Raw genomic sequence first — 23,729 nt, forward strand, 5'->3', positions numbered from 1 at the left:
GTTCTTTGGTGTATAATTACCTGAAACTTAGAGTTGCATGTTTTCGTTGGCTTAGAATGAGCCCTTTACATCTACATATGGAACAGGTCCTCTGTCACAGAGCCTGCCTATTTGTTTGAGTAGCCAAGGACAGACAAATCAAACTCTGGCTCTAGAGAGGGTCTCTCACTTTTTTGTTACCTGAAGGTCGGCACAGGTTCTCCTTCACACTTGGAAAGAATGCATTTGAAAGTGCAACCTCACTATAACATTCCACTAAACTCTACATACTGGTCCTTCAAGCCTTAAACTGGAAAAAAAGTCAAATGAAATGAGCGTCGTCATTTTTATGGTAAATAAAAAGAAATGCTGTTTTTTACATCATCATGTCTTTATTTGTGTGTAAACAAACTCTGAAAAGAGCGTCAGCCAGGTTCTTGATTATTGGCATTAACATGATTGATTTATTTTGCAGTCATGAATAAAACATGATCACTCCACTGCAAAAAATAGTCTTCTCAAACAAGTCATGTCAATTCTGTCCTTCAGTCTTATTTTTCTCCCCATCACAGTCTTAAAAAGTAATGAACTGACCATAACTTCACACTGGCAGATTGTTGAATTGATTAAAAAAAAAAGAAGAAAAACATCCTTGGTCCAGTCTTGAAGAAAGTGACAGACTTTTTCCCCCCAGTAAATAAGATATTCAGACTTCATAAATGACTTATTTGTGGCCTTTTTTGCAGCAGGTGTAATAAATAACATGACACTTCCATATGAACTGTTTGCGACCTCAGTTCAGTCCAGCAGGGTAACTTCTTCTCATCTTACTTGGTGTATGCAGTGTTTCTCACTACTGTATAAGGTGCTGGGTGTGTGTGTGTGTTTGTGTGTGTGAGAGAGATAGTAATGTAATGTGATTCAGTCATAATGTTTTGTTGGTGTGAGTATGTTGATGTGTTTGTGGTTAAAGGTTCGGACACGACCGGGTGTCCAGAGGCTTATTAGGTTAGTAGTTCATCAAATCATTAAATATGTAACAGGTGAAGAGTTGCAAAAATAACCTTCTTAAAAACAAGAAACAAAACGTCCGCAGCGATTCACAGCAGTAGTGTTAAGCTCGGAGTGCAACATAATTCGCTTAGTCACTTCCATTGTACATAAACAACAAATATATTTACAATTAGAACAAAAAACAAAATACAGTATTCATAACAAAAGAAATGTTACCACATTCAGAACCACAGACAGAGAAGTCATTATGGGACTTACACTGAGTGAGAATGTATAGTGTAGTGTGTGTTTATATTACTGACCTATTCTGACTGGCATTGGGCTTTGTATGGTAGATATTCCACTGGCTTTAAGGTGGACTCGCCACCTTGAAACAACCAATAACAAAGCTCAGAACAGCCTCCATCTTCAATGACAACATTTTCACCACGAATGGTCCCAAATGCATTGAAAACACCTCCAAAGTTGGTGCTTTCACGCCAATTACAGTTTGTTGTTTTTAGTGTGGTGCGTTTGGATGTACATCCCAAATTCTTTGGGTATCAGGAGTTTTTAAAAAAAAGCCTCAAGTGCTGTATTTTGAAGCTCACCGTTTGTTGTTTGTTCACAGATTCAACCTCAGCTAGCAAAACATAGACAGGCCCTTAAAATTCAGCTCTTAGTCCTCTCCTAAGACAAATACGCAGTGCTGCTTGTAAGCATGAAAGCTTACAACCAACAACAGAAAGCAATTCCAAAACACACCCTATACTCACAGAGTTCTGTGGGTATAAAAGAGGCAGATATCAGTGTTGTAACAGCCAATAGTTTCATATTTTTTGTCGGTTTCCAAAGGCAAAGCAGAGCAAAAATCTACAGGGTCGAACCGTATAGATTTCTGTGCTTAAGTAGAGCCGTCTCTCGAAAACAGGAGGGAAGATTATGCCAAATTTAGGTGCTGATGATATGTCAATTGGAAATATGCAATTGAAGTTATGCTATGTCAGGAAAATAAAATAATAAAAGGCTAAAAAGTTTTTAAAAAGTGAAGCTGTAGTTATAGTTTGGATGACGGATGTGTTTGCAGGTCCAGAATGAAATATCCAACTTTCATGGAAAGCAGCATGCGTGTCACTTTTTCCTTCACTGACATAAGGACAATATGGAGAAAATCTGTTTGCAGGTCTGTCTTTGAAGAGAGAGGCTCATGCCTTTGACAAACTGGTTTGTGAGCCGTTGCAACTCTAAAAGAGCATCCTCCTTTTGTTGTATGCATTTATGTGGCTGTGACTGTACGTGTGTGTGTGTGTATGTGTGTGTTGAATCCTTCTACCACACCTCCTTTTAAGGCTTTCAAGCTGCTTTGGATCAAAGTCAGTCCCAGGGGATAATTCAGCAGAAACACTGAGTTCAAAAACATCATAGCCTACCTTCACGTACTGCTGAATTCAATTTTTCAGACACATTTCAACACCTACTTGATCTTTTGATTCACAAAAGGAGGCTTATGTCCCTCCAGCCACTCGTCTTCTACTGGCATCGATTTGTTAGCTTTGTCTGACTTCATCGCCGCTTTCACAAAATAATTTGTATCGCGATTAAAAAAAAAAAGAAAAGTTAAATGCTCAAATACTAAACAATATGTCAAATTAGGATTGAAGAGGGAGCGTCCCTCTAAACAAAAACAAGGGCAGTATTCACATCTAAGACTTTGCTTCAAGCCGTCGTCCTAGAAGTTGCTAGAGTGCAACCGATGTGCCACAGACGAAAGCCAAACTTTATAAACAGCGCGGGGGTAAAGAGAAGAAGAAAATATTGTTATAATGTTAAAATGAACCCCACACTGGCCACGAGATTAGAACAGATAAACAGTACATTAGGCTATACGCATCATCATCATAATTACCGATAGATATATAGCAGTCGCAGCCACCGCCATCCAGTTTTAGAAACACATTTGACTAAAAGGGAGGGGACAGGAGGAGGAGAACTTTCAATTTCTGGAGTTGGATTTAAATAAATATTGTTTTTTTGTGTGTTTTTTTTTGTTTCTTTCTTTAAAGCCATCATTCCTCCTGCCTGGCGGGGTTGGAAAGGGGGAGCGGCCGGGTCAGATGGGGGGTCTATGTGAAGTTCTGGAGAGGCTGGCTGACCCTCATGCAGGCCCAGTAGAAGGCCCGAGCCAAGGTGACGAGAACCAGGAGCAGCAGCACGGCCCACGAGGCATAGATCCCCTGGTAGGTCTGAGCCTTCACCCACGTTCCAGCCTGAAGGCAAGTTTATTCAAATAGCACAATTTTAGCAACAGGGCAGCTCAAAGTGCTTCACATACAGTGCAAAAGAAACACATTGTAAAAGGACATTTAAAGTTCCTCATCGGGATACGTTTAAAAGTAAAAATACAGTAATGTGTAAAAGTCTCAGGCCAACTGCAATTTTATTTTAGGAAGGTTATAATGGTCACACATACTTATTTTTCAGTAGTCTCTTTACTAAAATACAACCAGAAGACACAGCAAATATGTACACAGAATTAAAAATGCAAATATTTCAGAATGACTTCAACAGGCTGAAGTTGTTAAGTATTTAGTGTGATCTCCCCTTTCACTTCGCATGTCTTGACCTCTCTTGAGCAAACAATATGAGATATACAATCCCAGCCTTCTGTGTATTTACACCAGCTTGCATTCAAACCATGTCCAAAGCTCAATATTGATTTTTTTTAGCTACGTTTTGTCATGGTTGCATGATTTCATGTTTCACACTAAATATTGACTTCAGTCTAAAGAAGCCATTTTGCTCTGACTTTTTTTGGGTGTTTTAGTGCATTGCACATGTTCTCTGTATTCTTGTTAATAAAGAGACAGAGAAATAATTATATTCTCATTACAACCTTGCCAAAAAAAAATCTACAGTGGCCTAAGACTTTTGAGCAGAACTGTATTTTTATTTTGTTAAACATGTTTTTTTCTGCATAGTTAAATAAAACAAAAAACTAAACAGAAAAAAAGATCTCCTCTACTCTCCCTTACTGAGAAATTTATAATAACAATCGCTTTCTGCTTTCGCTAGCGCTGCTTTCGTAAGGTGGACCAGTGAGAGGGGGCTTCAGCCCGGGGCTGGGTGATAAAGCGACAGTTGTCTCTGCAGAATTTTCCTCCACAGATTTCTATATATTTAAAACACCCAAACATCCACAGAGGGGGGCAGTAATGTACCTTAAAAGCCAGTTGCCACCCGCCATTCCAAGAAAAAGAAAAAGAAGAAGTAGTAGCAAAAGTTGAAATGACGAGAACAGCCAGTAACACACACAGTAACCTAATAACCTTAAAACAACATTCAGCATGCGACATATACCCTTAGCTAGAGGAGCCGTAGGGGTCTGCTCAGTATGTTCTGACAATAAATAATAGTTCAAACCACAATTACCTGCACGATTAATTCAACTTTCACGCAGAATCGAAAAACAGCATTTGAACGCCAAAAAAAAAAAAAAAAAAATGATTTGACTTTTTTTTGGCCTGATTATTATGGATAGACTTTTAAGATTGTTTTTTATAGATTTTTTGCAGTTATTTAATAGAAGACACTTAGCATGAAAGGGAGAGGGAACAGGAATGATATGCAGCAAAGGGCCCCAGGCTGGAATCAAACCCACAGCTACTGTGGCAAGGACACAGCCTTTGTACGTGGGACGCCTGCTCTACCAGGTGAGCTACTGGATCGTGATAGCACTTTTATTCATATGGCCCAGTCCTAATTCAGCCATACATGTTTCAGCCTCAATAAGAGTCAGGCTGAGAAAAGAAGTCTGTTGTGCACCAAAATATGCAGTTAGCAGACATGTCAGAATAGTAAACGCAGTTGGCATCTTTTATTTGTGTTGTTTGTTAGGTTGCAGGCTAACGGGCAATGACTGACACAGCATTGGTGGTTGAGAAACATGCGATAATATGAGCTTCAATGGTGTTTTGGTAGATGACGGAGGAAGCTCCAGGGTCCATTTACATGGAAAAATTGCACAGTCTACCATGTAAAAAACGTTTACTATGCTACTGCTAACTTTGCTCTCTGTACCGAGTCTGCTTGGTGCTGGAGGTTTGAGGTTTCTTTGCCAATGCGCTGAAGTCTGTTCCTAAGGTGATTTATGTTTCCCGTATTAGACAGTGCTGTTTTATTAGTGATGTACCTAATCTAGCTTTTACCTAGTGTCCAGTTTTAGGAAAGTCAGCGGACATCAGGAATGTGAAAAACCACTCTAGTGACAAACCTTTTACAGATACGAGTCAGTATAGTCATGATCAGACATTTGAGGGCACATAAACATAAAAAAACAACACATTTTTGAGTGGAGGGGGACTTTAAATACTGTTAAAAAACAGTCATTAAAGAGCCAAGAGAAAAGAAAAGAAAAAAAACTACAATAGAATAAGACACGTTTGAAAAACAAGAATAAAAAGTTATGGTGCAGTGTGTGAAATGAATGCATTATTTGATTTAATAAAAGGCAGCGGCAAACAGAAAAGTCTTCAGCTGAAGAGAGACAACACAACAGAAGAAGCATAGAAAAATCAGATGTTGCTCGAAAAGCTTTTTTAAGGGAATTACAAGCACATTCACAGGGTGTTATGGTGATTATAATGAGCCAGCTCAAGTCCAATCAGGCCGCCTGCAACCAGGAACCAGAGAGCTAAAGCTACAATTACACTTGAAGATGTTCTTTGCATTTATTATGTGACCCATTTCTGTTGTTGCAAATTGTGCCCAATTCCAGCCAAGTACCCAGCGAGTTTTTACAGTTAAAAGAGGCACCGGTCTGGTTCTTTATGACGGCGTTACTATTTTTCATCAAACACAAATTCACCTGAGAGACGCTTTCAGGCAAGACAGACTTTTAGTGTATTTTATGTATCCAGAGTGCGTGATTAATCCACCTGCACCAGACTGATGCAGCGACACTGAATTGTAGCATTTCAAATGCACACATTTTCATAGAAGTATTCAATACTCAAGAGTGACTGAGGGGTAAGAGAGAAAATAGCTTTCCCATCAAGTATTGAGTGTGCAGCTGCTCAGAAGAAAATTATTTAATGAAGATGGCAAAAGTGACTTTGAGAGAACCCACAGGGATTTTTTTTGAGAATATGGAAATATGAATTCCTGTTTCAAAGTCACAACATTATAGCAAAGCTAAAATAGATAGGAAAAGTCAAAAAAGAAGAGGAAACCTGATTTAGGAGGCGTTTTTGGTGTATGTTTTTGGTTTGCTCTCAGGAATACCTTCTCATCGGTTTCCCATAATTAATAAATAATCATTTCCTGTTTTGACACCCAGAGATCTCCTGAATGATACGCACTCCTGGCTCAGATGATTAATGCTATCTAGAATAAACCACCGAGCATTTTTAATCCCAGACGAGACATCCTGATAAGGTTTTGTGCATGTTTTAGTTAGGTGTCTGCGTGGTTGGCCGCACAGAAACAGTGTCAGGCAGATGCGCTTTATCTTTCCTTAAAGAGAGCTCGACTGGCAGTCGTATCTAACCATGAGGTAATCAAAACAACTCATGCAGGATGAAAAAACATCAAATATGCTTAAAAAAAGAAATATATACCTCTGCATCACATTATATTTCCCTCCTCTCCTGTAAATGATGTGTCAAGTTTTAATGGTTCTGGCTTTCTCTCAGGGGCCTTAACATTTTAAATCGCATTTCTTAGCTCATGGTGCTGACTGAGGGACACACCACAGCTCCAGACCCTCAGTTCTTAACTACCTTCATGTACTGTAAAACCACCGCTCCCTTATTACTAATTAAATGCAGTCTGGAAATGAAGTTTGATCTGTTACTTGTCTTGGGGTTGCTGCCGATAAAGTTTATTGATGCAGTATAGAGATTAAACTGTCAAAACCCCATGCTCTTGAGCCATTCTTATAATTAAAACAACCTTTTTATTAAACACCACCTGCTCTCATGGTGTGGCAATTATTGCCACTACACCAGCATTATGCAGTGTTGTCAATACAGCATATTTATTGTCTGCACTTTGCTTACTGTTCTCCATGCTGGCAGGCACATATGCAGCCTGTGTTGAGTGTGTCGATTCTGTAGGTGTGTGTTTCATGCTCATCTTGCACCCTCTGCTGGTTATGAAGCAGAATGTATCAATGCAACTGCTGTCTACACAGATTATTCTACTGTTGCACTTTTATTTTAACCACCTAAAAAAAAAAAGAAAAACAGCTTAAAAACATAAAGTATGAAATGCATTGTGAACCTCTTGTGATGCGCATGTAACTGAGAGTAAATTAAGAAAGGGATAATGGAAAACTAGCCAGGAATTATAGAAGCTGTTCTGCTATTCTGTGGGTGTTTAAGCTGGTGGAGCAGCCTGACCACAGCCTACAGTTAAGACTCAGTTGTGTTTGTTCTGTATCTCACTGATAAATAGAGGCCTGTCGCAGAATGTCTGGAGAGCAGCAGTGAAGCGCACGCCCTCCGTGTTAAACAAGCCACGACAAAAAGGAGAGATTGTAATCATATGGCTTCGTCCTGCTACCTTTGTTTTATCTGCATGACATGTTTTTTTATGTTGCAAAATAAAAAAAGGAAGGAAAGATTTGGAAAACATAAAACAAGTTAACAATGTAATTTTTAGCCTAACAGCCGGCTATTGATAATATCTTATTATACTGAACAAAAGGTTTCCATCTTTTTGATGTCAGTATGATGGTCTGGTGGCGTCTACTCACCATCAGCCCGGCGGTGGAGATGCTGAATAGCAAGCAGAGTAGAAAACACCACAAGCTCCGCCTCCGGGGATACCTCTGACCAATGGAGGAGCTGCAGGACCAACAGCAGAGAAAAGTACCGAAATTAATTTTATCAGGAAATAAATACAACACGATATGACCTTTTGCTTTAAGTGTAAGCCTTTTTAAAGGCAAGCATTTTGACTTCCTGGGATTAAGCAGTCATTAAATGCATTATTTACACCTATTGTGAGCTGTCAAAACATATTATGTGAAAAAGGATCAATAACTTCAGTCTGTGTATTTTGGGAATGTATAAACTTTTTTATTACTGCTGCCAAAGCAGGTAAACTCTTGCTGGAAGTGCAGAACTGCAATAACACATGAAGGATGTTGGTGAAACACCTGCAGAAATTCAACTTCCAGTAGCATCTGTCCAGGTTCAATCCAGGTTCTGGGGCTATTCTATATTTGACAAACTTAATTCTGATGACTAAAGCTGTTCAGAGAGACTGTCAGGGCACACCTGTGCATTGAATTAATACAACAGACACACTGCGACATTTCTTGTCAGCACCTTGTGCAGTTAAATGCTGCAGAGTAAGAAACGAGGGAAATTGTTTTGCTTTGTGTGCATGACAGATTCTAGAAACATGCCTGTAAGCTCTGTTCTGATTATTTTGTTATTGTACAGTCAAAAACTCTTTAAAGCGCATGCTTTTCCTTTTTACTATTTGTATGAAGTTTTACCTTGTTGCCTGCTCTGCATAAGTTCATAATTCTAGGCTAACCAGCAATGAATAAATAAAAACTGTAATGTCGCCGATTTGCCATATTTAACATAATTATTGTTGAGACTGGCATGTCAAGAATTGGTGCGGCATCATATCTGGTTATGCCCGTTAATTCCCGTGCCTAAAGTCCCCTGAACTTTGCTCACTATGGTAAGAGGCTTATGGAGATAGTGATATAGGAATGTGGTGTGCGGCAAAGTTGAAGGAAATTCCTGACAGAGCTTTGATTCTTTGGAGTTATATTTTGTGGAGACCGTGGGGAGAGAGGTGAAGCACGCACAAGAGAGGGACTGAAAACAAGAGAGAGCGCGAGAGGGAGGGGCTGTGAGGCGATTTGGTTGGTGGGGTTTGCTTCTGCTTCCCCAACAGTGGGAGAAATGTGCGTAACATGCAGTGGAAAGCGGTGATCACCATCTGTGCGCCGCATCATCATTAGTCGCTGTGCTCAACTGAAGACAGATATGGACCGGGGGGCACAGCCGGTACTGCTGAACCTGTTGTATGCAAGACAAAGTGCTGATGACTGACTATTGGACTATAAGAGGGAAGATAAAAAAGGAGAAGCAATGCGAGGAAACATGCCTTTCTTTAGCTTATAATAAATGTTGTAATATTTAATGTACATATAGATTTTTGGCAATTCAGCTTTAAACAGGGCTTGGGCCCAAATCTGCGGCTGTGTTTGGACTAAAGTTGGGCTTGAACAGAAACTACAGGTTCATGGAGGGTCAGGCCTGAGTTTTTTGGGCCAGATCAAAGGTCTAATTCCTGACCTGCAGAACACACATTGAGCTAAATCCCACAGATCAGAAACCTCGTGATATTATTAGACACATATCAACACTCTGACGTTTGGGAGGAAAATGAGATGCAGGCCCTGAAGACAGCATCTGCTCACTCTGTTTAGGTTTCACTGAGTAAAAGCTTCAGCTAAATGCCTGAGGATGTAAATCCACTATGTAAAAGTACAGTGAGAATGAAGGGATGTGATGGATGAATTGCTAAGAGCTACTTACACTTTCCTGCAGTGTGGGCACCTGGCCAGCGTCCGGTCTGTGAACTCTGTCCACTGAAATTACAAAGACATGTCACCTTCAGCCATAAAAAAACAAAAAAACAGTATACACATATGACAAATTATCACTTAAGTAACACGTGTACTTTGCCTACCATTATTCACGACCTCTATTCTAATATAAAATACCAGTGTTTAAGCTGCTGCTGACATTCAGAACCAGAAAATGTTTTTTTTTCTATCAGAAGGCAATGTAAATTTGTTTTTGACATTGCTCACATTAACAAACACACATCAGATTGAAAAGAACAATTAAGGGAAATATGGTTATGCAGGAAATGGAAAAGTGCAAATATGTGCAGGTGTTAAAAGTGCAAAGTCCTTCACTGCTTGTTTGTAATGCGCTGGCATTTGGAGTGAGTGATTTTTTAAAAATGTGCTTGTCCTCGCCAGGAGGTTTCTATATTAGTGACCTGATTGACTTATGGAGGGGATGTTGAGGGCCCTGTATGATGAGGTTCATTTGCCGTCTAACTGACTGGGAGTAGAGATCAAACCTGCATACTGCAGCAAAGCCACGGACTAATAGATTTATTGTGTATAAATCTGTTGCTTTACTGCAGCATGAGTATAAAGAAAAAAAGCCCATCCCATTTCCATCTACAACTGCAATGATTAGTTGATTGAGTTTATTGAAAGAAAATTCATTTATTGATTAGCTGACTGAAGGAAAATTCATAAAATTTGCAAACTTTTTGATAATTGATTGTTTTTATTTACGTTTAAGCAAAAAAATGTCCAATATTTGCTTGTTGTAGCTTCTTAAACATAGGAATCTGATGCTTTTCTTTGCCATTTGTAAAAGTAGATGATGTGTGAGGTAGTACATGTATAATAGTCTTTGGGTTTTGGACTGTTGGCTGGACAAAAGAAGTGAGTCGGAAATTGTAATAAGCATTTTTCTCAATTTTAGGACTTTTAATAGAAAAAACCATGGCTGCCATGGCTTTAAAATTTGGGACCAGATTAGAAAATATGAAAATACCTCCGGGTCAGCTACTTTTGACTGTTTCATCTTTTATTGAAAATGTATTTAACTTTCGATAAGAAGCAGCAGCCCTCACTGTTGACGCTTTTTTGCTTTGACGATGTCTGGAACCTAGCAAGAAATGTCTGCTGTTTACTATCGGTTTGTTTGCTTGTTTGTATATCATCTGTTTGTGAAAACACAACAGCTCCACCTGCATCACAGCTATGTGGTGCATGTCTACGAACTATAAAATATCATGAATTAAATGGAAAAAATGCTAAATTAACTTGATGATTAACCAATTTTGTGTGAAGGGTCACATGTAGTATATTTTGAAAAGCAGCGGGCCACTTCAAATCAGTCCATGGGCCACAACTGGTCCACGGGCCTGACTTTGGACATGCCTGGCCTACACAATCAAAAAAATAAAACCCAGGTTAACCAGTAACGACAGTTATTGTTATAAGCAGCCCTACTTTCAACTGCTTGTTTTTTTTTTGGACCTACAATCAAAAATACAAGATATTCAACTTGCAATGATATAAAATTGAAAAAAAAAAGCAACAATCCTCAAATTTGAAAAGCTGGAACAGCAAGTCTTGGCATTTTTGCTTGATAAATGACTTAATGATCTAGTGCTGATACGTTTCTGGTTGATTGACCAATCCATTAAATGACAATTCGACTCAGCACTACACGCAAATTGATGCGAATGCAAATCTGCGCTGATGGGGCTGGTGCTTTGACTGCAAATAAATGTCTCGTGGAGGCAATGTACAACCTTAAATTCCTTGTCGAATTACAGAAGTCTGATTTAAATATGCTTGCTGCTGCACGGATTGATGACATACTTTAAGAAATGTAACACAACCATCCCAGCTCTCGCAAACAGGTGCGGCACGCCATCCCCCAAAAAATGAGAAAGATAAAATGTCTTCTCTCAGGGTGTAGACATTTATTCCCTCCCTAACGCTGAGGTGAGATACATTTGTAAACCCTGCAGAGCAGAATACACTGAGCATGCTGTGCATTCGTCTTTTAAAATAACAAAAAAAACACTCTGTATTGGAGGCACAGAGGACGTTATCACTACATCTGTGACAAAAGCATCACTGCGACGCCACCCAGGCCACAGATTTGTATTTTCATTCAGCCTCCCTGTCTTTAAGCAGGCAGGAAAGGTCCAACTGAATGTTAAACACCCTGAACCATCCATCTAACCTCCAACTCTATTCTTCTCGTTCTCTGACTCCGCAGCCCTCCCCTTTTTCAACAAATATCCAAACCATCTCTCCCTGTCCCACACATTGTTAAACAGCAGTGAGTTAAAATTCTACCTCACCCTTTAGCACAAAATGGCCCGAATATATCAGCGCACACTTGATGGGGTTATTGATCTACACCAATAACTCAACATTTACTTGGCCTGGTGCAAACGTTGTTTTTGGCTCTTCAATAATTCACTGTTGGGGCTGTGCTACAGTACATTTCACAACAAAAACCTTGCAGGTCTACTGAAGCTGTCACAAGTTATTTCAGCTACAAATAAAAGCTCCAGTAGAGAGCCAAAAAAAAGCAAACGCCAAAGCAGTTTTATTATTGAGCTATTGTGCATTGTAATGTATCACGTCTTCATAAACACTTTTATTGGATCTTGGCTCTCTGTAGGGAATGTGATTTTATTAGTTGTGTCTTATATGTCATTCAAAGAAACCTGAGAGGTGTGGACCTGTGCCAGCGACTCAATAACAGTGGCTGAACTGATGCTGCAATTCCTATTGGTTGTCAAAGAGACTGATAAGGGTAATCAGTGAATGGCTTTTTAAATAAAACCTATGCAACAAAGGCCATTGATGATAAACAATACTCAGAAAATTATACATCTTTTCTGTATTTATGAATATTCACATCCTAGACAGGCGCCAGACTATCACAGGGCTATTTTTTTTTTTTTGTTTGCTTTTACAGGCAATATATCTTCAAAAGAACTTCACATCATATAAATCCTATGACATTTAGCAGACATATACAGAGGGTAAAAAGAAAAATCATTCCATTTTTTTAAAAAGAAATAAACCAAGATCGAGTTCCTGAGCTGCCTTAGGAGTGAAAATTTGTCATGTGACTGATGCTTTGGCCAGCTCCATTTGCTGAATGACGAGTGTGGGATGTGATTGAAGACTCAAAAAGCTAGGAAGCTGACCTTTGAGTTCAGACTATTTTGTTACATCTAGTGTAAAAATCCGACACAACGAGCTCCCCTGCAATTAAACTTTCTGAGACTGGGTGCTGAATCCTCAAAGTGAATATCACTGCAGTCGATATCAGGACAGCACTCCGATTATAGCACTTTTTATTGCCACAATCGCTACTGGAATGAGAATTAACTACCTTCCTCTAAGAATTACATTTTGTTTACAATCCGCTAGGGAATCTTTTAGCCCTACAGCGAAGGTTCAGCATGTTGGGAATTTTTTGCCAAGAACCACTGTAGTTTTAAGGGTATTATGTGCCTGTCTATTTCTTGTCCAGGAGAAGCGACTTGTAGTGACTTTGAGAAGCTACTGTTCCCATCCAAGGAATAGCCTGGTACGTTATGGCATGTACAACTCCATGTCTTTTTTAGATGTCAGCTTTTGTATGTATAATTAAACAAATGCTCAATTTGTGCTTAACATTAGATATGTAAATGGACACAAATGGAGTCCTCTGTCCGTATTCTGCACTTATTTCATGAACACCTTCTGAAAGCTTGCAAATACAGACAAATCGGAGCAGCAGCACAGGAAATTGTGGGGAAGGTGTAGCAAAGTTCAAGCGAGACAACAGGAAACCATTTAGATGTTCAACACCGAGATCGACATCAGCTTTCTTGTGCTGCATTCAGATGCCTTTCACTAGCATTTAAACCTCTGAAACTGAAAATTATCTGAAAATTGGTTTGATTTCTTTCAAAAACACAGGAAAAAAAACACATCATGAGCAAACTTGGCAAGAAATGTTCCACAAATTGCAAAAATTCAGTAAAAGTTGACAAGGAAATGATATGGAAACTAGCTAGGGAATATTGGATATTATTTGGGGGGTATGACCAAAAACTATCTTTATAAATCTAAAACTATTAAAATTATGTGACAGTAAAAAAAATGTTTTAGCACTTTTTTGAGGCCATTTTCTTGTTTTTTGTTTGATTTTTACTCTTTTTCCTGATTATTTTCTTGTAACTTTTAAAATAATTTCCTGCTATTTTTCGGGCCATATCTTGTTAAGTTGCTTGTCACCCTTTTCCCATGCAGCCTCCGTTTTAAGGTACATTATTAAGATCTCCTCCACTGTCACCTCATTTGTTATTGAGTGAAACTTTTGTCTCTGCCCTGTAGTACCATCTAATGGCTCTATGCCATCACAAAGAATACATGAAGTATAAAGAAAGTGACAATTATAACAACTGAAATGGACCTATCTATAACTGAAGGGTGAATGAGCCCTAACTCTCAGCAGAAAAGCAAATGTCCCAAACACTAACTATTCCTTTAACTGGGAAATTTACTAAAACTGTGATTGTGTTGGGATTCTAAATCATTTGGATATTTATTCAAAGTTACAAGTATGAAAAAATAATCATGTTTCATCAGAAGAGAGAGTGTAGTACCAGGAAGGTGTTGCTGCAGTGTCCACAGGAGACCCGGGCCCCAGCTGGCTGAGGGTCAGGACTGGCTGGACCAGGATGAACTGGACCCAGATTAATTATCCTCTTACTGGAAAGGGACAGGGACACAAAATAAGACAAAGTCAGCATTCACATCACAAATAACACATATCATTCAGAATGAATTCAAACGAATCATTATTGCCTGATCCAGAGGAGGCGTCTCATTCTGACGGTTTGGAAAGGCTGATGATTATTTCATGTTTTTTTCCCATTAGCAGCCAATTCTATCATTAACACTAACAGTGCTTTTCTACAACCAACTTCCTCAGACAACTACAGTCGCTCAGGCTCAGTGATCAGACAGCTGCACAGAGATGTGTCTGGTTTAGTCAGCATGTCTGGCTTGAATGCAAAACAGTAGCAGTGGAGGTAAACTCTCCCGAGCTATTTAATGGAAAAGTGGCCCCTGAGGAATACATACAACCTTTTCACATCACTTAAACTAAATGGGTTCCCTTTGGTCAATTGTAATAAAACCAGGGATGTGAACATTTATGTCAGAACCACACAAAATCCCAAGTTGTTTTTATTTTTTAATTTTTTATAAAAACAAATTCAACATCTTAGTTTAATTAAAATTCACAGCTTTTTTTTCAAAGAAGGTTCAAAGAGAAACTCATTTCAGGAGCAGGATTCTCCCCTTTGTTTCCAAAGAGTAAAAATGTGCAATAATTTCAAAGCAACTAACTGGAATATTTTTATTTTAAAGATGAGGACGTGGTTTAAAAAACAAAATTTTTTTTTTTGACCTTTTGCATTCATGACAAAATATCTGAACATGCAAACCCTAATTAGCCTTCAGCCTTATATTCAGATCTGTACTGAACCTGATTTATGTGTTTCAGATCTTTATGACAACAGATCATTTGATGAACAGTTTAAAATTAGACATATTTACACAGCAGCAGAACCCCCCCCCCAAAAAAAAGATGGCTAAAAATGTTGCTCTTGCACATTTTATGCCTTGGGCATGAAACAAGGAATCTTATCTTGCGTACCAATTACACTCGGCTGCAGCAGCATGGTTCACATGAGCTGCCAAAGTTGTTCATTTTCACTGACTGAATCAGCCTTCTGTTTAAAAAAAAAAACAAAAAAAACCAACATATAGGCATCTTTTGGTTTAGCTAATTTCTTGACAGGAGGCACTGAAACGTTTCTTTCTCAAACTGTATTTGAACTTTCAGCTAACCACTTTTCTTTATGCACTGGAAAATGGAAAAAAACCCAAATCCATATTAGTGACATTTACAATAACTCATGGAACTTTTTCCCAGTTTACTTTTGCCTGTCTCTAAAAGACTTCTGCACTCATTTTGTGCTCTGATATTATAACATGAGTGAATGTGCTAGGTGTGCATTTAGTCTGCAGGAATTTAGTGCATAATTAAAGCAGCTTTTTTTTTTTAGCTGCAAGGCGCAGATTGAAAATCAAACCTCAACATAATTCCCATTTCGGAATCATATTTGGCCCAACATAACACAAAATACAAACCGCATATTACCCGTACAGATACCTCGTTCATAATTCACAATATGCAGAGGTGAAACACATGATGTGGCTCTTCTAATGAGGCTGTTATTTCCTCATCCGGCTCGCTGAGCACTGCATGTAAACTGCGCTGGGAGCACAGCCTTAATTGAGGGACTGCTGCTCCCACTGCACCTTGTTTCCTCTGCTTCACTTCTCTCTCTCACACAGACACACAGTGTTCCTACAGCATCACCCCCCAAAACACACACACACACAGACACACACACTTGGAAAGAATTTCTCACCAATAGGGCCGGGGACAGGCGATCCTCTGGGAAGTGACTTTGCAGATGAGCAGACAGTTGCAGGGGCAGCGAACGTACTTCTTCCCTGCTGGGGCATTCTTAATGGGCTGCAGAGGGAGACAGAGACACACAGGAGGAAGAGATAAGAAGACAGCAGAACAACGAATTAGAATAGGAGTAGATAACAAGCCAATTATTCTTGACGGACGAGTCTTAACCAATATTACACGAGGGAGAGAGGCACTCTGGGAGATATTGGAAGGGGCCGTACCGCAGTCGCAGGTAAGGAACCCGTGGGACGATACATTCACGATACATCATCATTCTATTAGCCAGAGGTGGGGACTCCAGTCACATGACTTGGACTCAAGTCACAAATTTGATAACTTCAGACTAAGGTTGACAAAATAAGAAAGACTTGCAACTTGACGTGGACTTTATCACCAAAGACTTGTGACTTTATTCAGCCTTTTGACCTAAAAATACTTGATAACTCCCTTCAGCTAAAAGATTAAACAATGTTGTTCAACTGAATTCCCTTAAGTTCTTGAATCAGCTCATGTAATGCCATAAATTCCCAGTGCTTAATTTGAACCAAGTTGAGCTCCAGTTGTAAAAAATTATACCAAAGATGATGTTTTTCATTGAACTTGACTTGGGACTTGAGTGCAAAGACTTGAGACTTGCTAGTGACTTGCAAAACAATGACTTGAACCCAATCTCTGCAACATGTACGCACACTTTTGACACTTTTTAAAAAAACTTTCCTTCAATATTATGTTTTACTGTGCACAGGGTTCCCACACATTTTATGGGCAAAATTTAAAACCTTTCCATGACTTTTCAACATTTTTTTTCTCCACATTCCTGGCATTACAAGATAAGAACATATAAGATTCAAACTCTATTTTTAAAATAATTCAAGCTAGCTGGCATATATGGAGGAAGAAACACAATGCAAGGAGAAAATGAAATGTACATAATAGTAAACAAAATGTTGTCACGATCGACGCATACACAGAAACGCAACATCAAAAGCTGCAGAAAATACATTTGCCTTTATGTTACATAACGTGGAATGTTATCAAAGAACATTATCGTAACAATTTTTTTTACTACAAAAAGCAAAATTCCATAACTTTCAAGAATTTTACTGATTCAATGACTTTTTCCAAGCCTGAAATATAAGATTATGGAATTCCATAACTTTTCCAGGTTTTATATGACCATGGGAACCCTGTGTATATATTGTAGCCTATTCACACCAATGTTAATATTGTTGATACTTAGTGTTTTCATACCCCATTCTGTTTATTCCGCTTTGTATTTATCCTTTATTTTATCTGGAAACTTCTGCAAATTACTCTGCAATCTGCTACTTTTTGGAACTTTTGGGTAAATGCTAAACTGCATTTCGTTGTCCTTGGACGTGTGCTTCATATTCCCTAACCTTTTATTTTTGGGAGCTGCTTGTTGCTGTTGAAATTACATAAACACTCATAATCATAAAATTCTTTTGTAATTTACATAGTTGATTTAAGACTTGTTATATAAGACTTGTTACAATCAAAAACACATTTATTGTTAAGAAAAGCCGCAGATTTATCGAGCATTGCTTCTTATTTGCTACCAATACAAAGGGATATACAGAGCAAGACTTCAAAACTGTTTGGGCCACAGACTTGATCAGATCTAGTCCAAAAATGTCAGCTCCTACAGTATTTTTGGAATATTTTCTCATTGCTTTATGCTTAAAATTCACATGAGCTAAATAATATCTCAATACACCTGGCTGTATTTATGCGCAATCATCCAATTATTTTGTTATAAAGTACATACTGTACGAGTATATTCTTCAAACAACCACACAAGTGCGTGTCTTTTCGGTGCAGCCTAAACATAATACCGCAGGCCAATATCGGTTGTCAAGGACATTTTCTGAGCTCACGCAGAGAATGGAAACTTCAACTTCAACTTCGACTACAACTATACCACTGACCCGCCTTCCTCTGGACTTAATAAAATATCCTGCTGTCTGTCCTGCTGATGGCTCTTTCCGCTGTGTTATTAAAGTCTGACTAACCAGATCAGATTGAGTCCTGTTAGTTTCCTGCCTCATCGTGAATTTCACTTCCGATGGCTGTGGGAGTCTAGTTTGTATCTGCACTGTAGGGAGGGAGGTAATGATAGGGAGTAAAAACAAATATCACAAGTAATAATTATACGACGGATGGTCTGATTTGAGTTGCCTTTAGTTATTAAAATTATTGTCATTTATACATGCGTCAGTGTTATCATTTATAATACTTTAATGAAGCCTAATAAAACAGCCCTGCAATAAATCCTGCCCTCATTAAAGCTATGTTCAGTGTTTGGCAAAAAATAATTTAGAGAGGTGCTGACTGAGCTCCATGGTCATTTTGAGGGTTGCAGTTTGGGCTACTGTTGTAACTGTAACATTATACTGATGTTGGTGTTTCTATGATACATATATTTTATTACATTATTTTATATTTTATTAATGTTACATTCTCATTTTGTGATAAATATTTAATTAGCATTGCTGGATCAAGCTTGAGACCCAAGATTTTCATTAAGAGCTGTTTTTGTAATTGTGGTTCATTTGATAAATTAAATGTTGAAACTATTATTCACCCTCTTTTTAACACAATCTCTTAATTTAAATTAAAAAAAAAAAGGTATTTACAGCAAGTTTACCTCTTTTTCACTATGTAAATATATGCGGTTCTTTGAAATTTAACAAGTCATACAACGTTTGTTTCTAAGGCCTTAATATATATCCATTTCTTCCACAATCCTGTGTCGCTACTGAGTGACTGGAAAAGAAAAGGCCTCATGATTATAACCATTAACTGCGATGAAGGCCGTTTTCGCAACACAAATCAGTGGCAGTGAAATAATACTGTTTTCTTGCAACTACTTATCTTGATTGTCATTCCACCCGTACTGTCAAATTAAAGCTGGGCTAGATAATATTGTTGCGTTGTAATATGTCCTATTTATCAGGCTAATAAACAATTAGAGACTGGCATGAAGAGAGCCCCATTAAAACCAATGAAGACGCTGTAGATCAAACATACGTTTGCCTCCTGTACAAATTCCTGTACACATTTTTTGATTTTTTTTTTTTTTTTTTTTTTTTTGATTGCCAATATTTTGGTCTTAACTTTGTGTCTGTATGATGCAGCTTCGATCTGTAATGCTAACAATGCATGCTTTACTCTTCTTTCAGTCTTAATGAAGCTTTATCTGTATGTTTTATAAGGTTGTGTCCAACAATCTATATTTGCACACCTTGGGGACGTATTCCTGTACATGCACATATGCTCCCTCCATCTGTGAATTGCTCGTATTGGACACATTTCATATTTCAACTTCCATCTGTACACAGATCTGCATCTTTATTGATGTACATTTGTGGAGCCCCTTGTACATGTCAGTCTCACAGTTGCTGTTATTTTCACTCTCCACTTGATCCAATCATTCAGCATTTTTTCATTCTCCTCAATGAGGTTATAAAAACCTAATTATTAAATCACGTGTGTTCAGCTTTCCATGAATAAGGAAGTGCAGCTGTGCGTCTTGTAATTTGATGTGTCTTGCCACACCCAAACAGTAACAGTGTATTCAAACTTCAGTGTATCATTTATTGTATCAAATTAATTGCAATGCCTGCAGTAATATAATAAACTCCATGTACTGCCTTTGATGAAGTTGATTCTTGAGGTTTTGAAATGTTGGAACACTTTTAGGACCAACACTTGGCCCCTTTCCTCCTGATTTTTCAATTAGTGTTCCACTAAGCCTCAGTAAAACAAATAACTAAATCTGGTTCTTTGATTTTAGACTTCAGAGAAAAAAAAACTTCATGGTAAACATGTCATATGAACTAAGAGGTAGCTCAATTATAGCAAGTGACCTGTTATACTGACTTTTTATTGAATTTAATGACATGGGTGAATTAAAATCCAATTGAACGTGACCAAGGACGATAATAAATCAAACTCTTACATGTGCTTTTAGCCTGAATATTGTCTGGCTGATTGACTCACAAGAAGCTTACAAAATATTTGTTGAGTGTAACATCAAACAAGGCTGTGACTAGACTCTATAATATCAAAGAAGACCTACTATCAAACAGGCCTGACAGATCAGAAGATACACGTTTAGCTTGTGTTAAATATTCATATAATATATCCTGTGATGTGTCTACACTGCGCTCAATAGCTGAACTTCATAATTTGGAAGAGGACATATAGCAACTCTAAAATAAGACTCACTGTGATTGTTCAGTGCACATGCAAGTTCAAATGACAATGCACTCACCTGGCAAAACTCACTGAATTAATTAAGAAAGTGCTCAAGGTTTTGGATGAACCAAATTACACCGGTTAAGAGTCCTCAGATATTGTGGATAATAACTTGTTTTATACCAGGTTGACCATTTGATTTTCTGCACATCCTACTTGGTGGGCATCACAGACTGTATGTAAAGATGGACAACATGACAGTTCCCCCAAAGTGAAGCTTAAATATCTCCATCGCCCCCTGGTGGCTGGCTGCAGTATAGGTCATAAAGTCCACTGCCGCCATGTTAGTGATGGGACATGGGCCAAACTAAAAACTCACAGTACATGTCAAATAAATTTCTGTATACAGTCTAAGGTGGGCATTGTTCAAAGTGGAATCTTACAGAGACTGCCTAACTTTATAACATGATTTATAGATGTTTTTGTGATGATTGAATACTATGCACAGTACATTTACATGGTTAGCTCACCCTAATAACAATTAAAAAACTGTTTTATTAAAACAATTTTGACCTAAGAACATTTGTGCAGGAAACTTCACATTTTATCTTGTATGTGAGTCCTGTTTTTTTGAATCATTCTGTGGATCCTTTTGGGGGTGCGTGAATGCAGTGCTGCCAGAACTCGACATGAATTCTATTAAGTTTCCGTCGTTTGAGGTGATTGAGAGGCAGGGTGGATAACTGATCTATCAATCAATGAACCATTAAGTTCCACTCTCACTGTGCCTGATGTTCTGCTGCTCCATCTGTGCCCAGAGTACAAAGTGTGGAACAAAGAATAACTTAAGTGTATATATATTTTAATAGTGCTCCTGATGAACGGTCCAGCTACAAACATTTAAAATGAATACATGGCAGCAGATGTTTTAATTGTGGTGGGCCACGACAAATAAATTAAATGTCTGGAAAACTCTGTAAGAGTTTGGGTTACATAAAACCAAAAGTTTCATGAGGGTATACCCTCGTGACTTCTATAGAAGTCACTAAAGATTTATGAAAGAAAATATTTTCTGTGTGAAACAACCTTTTAATAGAAAATACTGGTCAAGTATTTGTGCATATGTATGTCGCAACAGCATACAGTGTATAATCAGATTGGTTGTGTTACGTGTGGTACAGGTACACAAAAAACCTACCGTAGCTTCATTGCAAACCCCACACTTCACCACGTGTTGATGGATCTTTCCCTCCACAGAGATCAAGCTCTGGCACACCCTGCAGCTGATAACAGGTGCACTGCCACTCTCCGGGGAGGTGAGAGGGGAGTAGGGCGGAGGATCCTCCCCTAGGAGCACCGAGGGCTGAGTGGGGCTAGGAAACGGAGGGAAGCCTGTACAGGGAGACAAGGAAGGGAAAGAACGGTGAATACAAAAGTAGTATGACCAGTGACAAATGAATGGATTGTTGAGGAAACACATTCACGAGAGTTGTGCAATGGACTGGAAAAAAAAAAAGCCCAATTCCCATGACAAGTAACCTCTTCCGTTACGATTAACAAGATAATAAGATTTGGTCTCGAGGTGAAGTGAAAGGAGCTTTAGAAGAAAAACACTTCTGGAATGCTGAGCAGGGTTAATTTCAGCAAATAAGAGGTATTAGTGAGAGACTGAGGAAAATCTGAGAAAGAATGGGTAATTTAGTTTCATGGGCGAAGGAAGTTTAATCCAGAAATCAGATGCCACATAAAGCACTTACTGTCTGCTCTACGTTTCTAGCAAGCAGAGTGAGTGTTTGCAGCAGGTTGTGGTAGCAAAACACAATTAGAAACCATATCTCATGCTTTTCCATTACTCCATTTAAACACGGTCCCTCCCTGTGTGAGCTGCCATTGGTCGCAGCTCTGTCTTGCAGCATCCCTCAGCAGCCTCCGTAATGGCTTTCTCATATGTCAATCAAATCAGGTGTTTCTCGGATGCTAGCTAGCTAAGCGGTACAGTTATCAAGCTTGCGAGCACAGTGGATACCATTTGGATGTTTAAATACATGCAATAATTTGTTTGAACATATGTATAAAAAATTTGTTTTATTGATAACATTTCTGAGTTGCAAACACGAAGCTTTGCGCGTGGTTTGCCGGTGTTAAGCACAACTAGCTAGCAAGCTAACATATAAAGGTTGCTAGGTTAGCTTGCTAGCACAATGATGATTCCCTTCAGCTTCACAGCATTAGAGCAAAACAGCACATTTGTCCTCCGTTAGATGATCATAAACACAGACTTAAGGAGCTTATATTACATCCTGCACAAACACAGCCACGACATACTCGTCCCCAGCTGAGCTAGCAGGCTAACAGGAATGCCCTGTCAGTGGAGGCTAATGTAAGCTAGGCTAACTGAGGCTGGAGTCGGGTGGAGGAGAGAGCACCATGGATACTCACTAGGTGGTTTGTTGGGCACACCGTAAGGCGCTGCACCGGGAGACACCCCACCGTTACCGCTGCCAAGAGCACCATCTCCCAGATCTGATAGTAACGGGGACCTCTCGCCGTCCGCCATACCGAGAGCCAGACGTGGGGAGGGGGGAAAGTGGGAGCGTGAATGCAGACCAATACGGGGTTGTATTGTTGTGTCGGAAATGCAGGCGTCACATGATCACACCACCGCTGCTGCGGTAACGGAGCCCGGAGGTGTGGCACTGCTCAGCCAGGGATGCTCCCTGGACAATAAATATGTGTTAATGTACCTGTGAAATGTGTTAATGACTGTCCAACATCCCCAGTGATGTCTGACTTTTAAACTAGCAACCTTTATTTGAACTCCTCAGATTTAATTTAGGGACTGTTCGTTATTTATGATAGGGGAGGGGGTGGTGCAAAACGGGGGAGGCACTTCAAATATTTTTTTAAGCATTAGGGAGCAGTGGTGGAAGATGTATTCAGATCATTTACTTAGCCTTAGTAAAAATACTAATACCACCCTGTGAAAATACTTTTTACAAGTAAAGGTCCTGTAAAGAAAAATGGTAGGCTACTTAGGGAAAAAGTTAGTAGCCTGAGTAAAATCAGGAAAAGGTATGTTAGGTATTAAAGATAACCAATGCAGAAAAAAAATAATAACCTAAAAAAAAAATCCTGAAAAACTCAAAATGATATATAAAAAACACAACCCAAAAAACTCAAAATTAAAAAAAAAAAAACACAAAACAAAAAAACTAGACCTAACATCCCAATTATCTAATAATAATAATAATAAAATAATAATAATAATAATAATAAACAGTTAGAAAACACTCCCAAACTCAAAATTATTTTTAAAAAAATATAAAATAAAAACCCTCAACATTGTTTTAAAGAATAGAAAGCAATTTAAATGTTTAAGATACATCACACTGAAAGAGCATG

At 38.6% G+C, this 23,729-nt stretch overlaps 1 protein-coding gene across 1 annotated transcript; it reads right to left on the bottom strand.

The window, feature by feature from the left end:
- Positions 1 to 351: 351 nt before the first annotated feature.
- pip4p1a (phosphatidylinositol-4,5-bisphosphate 4-phosphatase 1a) lies at positions 352 to 22,978 on the bottom strand. The gene is made up of 7 exons (XM_042498154.1): positions 22,767 to 22,978; positions 21,526 to 21,719; positions 16,057 to 16,163; positions 14,218 to 14,323; positions 9,537 to 9,589; positions 7,727 to 7,817; positions 352 to 3,239 (listed from the first exon to the last, which is right to left on the bottom strand). Exons 1-7 carry the CDS (start codon positions 22,882 to 22,884, stop codon positions 3,096 to 3,098), a joined length of 813 nt encoding a protein of 270 aa, XP_042354088.1. The 5' UTR covers positions 22,885 to 22,978; the 3' UTR covers positions 352 to 3,095.
- Between the last annotated feature and the right edge of the window lie 751 nt (positions 22,979 to 23,729).

Source organism: Plectropomus leopardus, chromosome 12 (genome assembly GCF_008729295.1).
Source record: "Plectropomus leopardus isolate mb chromosome 12, YSFRI_Pleo_2.0, whole genome shotgun sequence".
NCBI classification, from domain to species: Eukaryota; Metazoa; Chordata; class Actinopteri; order Perciformes; family Serranidae; genus Plectropomus; species Plectropomus leopardus.

Excerpts from the sequence above, each read along its gene's own strand:
- pip4p1a (XM_042498154.1), bottom strand. The coding sequence starts at position 22,884 with ATGGCGGACGGCGAGAGGTCCCCGTTACTATCAGATCTGGGAGATGGT. Across the intron at positions 21,720-22,766 it reads TGTGCCCAACAAACCACCTA|GCTTCCCTCCGTTTCCTAGC; the intron begins GTGAGTATCCAT and ends CTCCCTGTACAG. Across the intron at positions 3,240-7,726 it reads TCTCCACCGCCGGGCTGATG|GCTGGAACGTGGGTGAAGGC; the intron begins GTGAGTAGACGC and ends ACTTGCCTTCAG.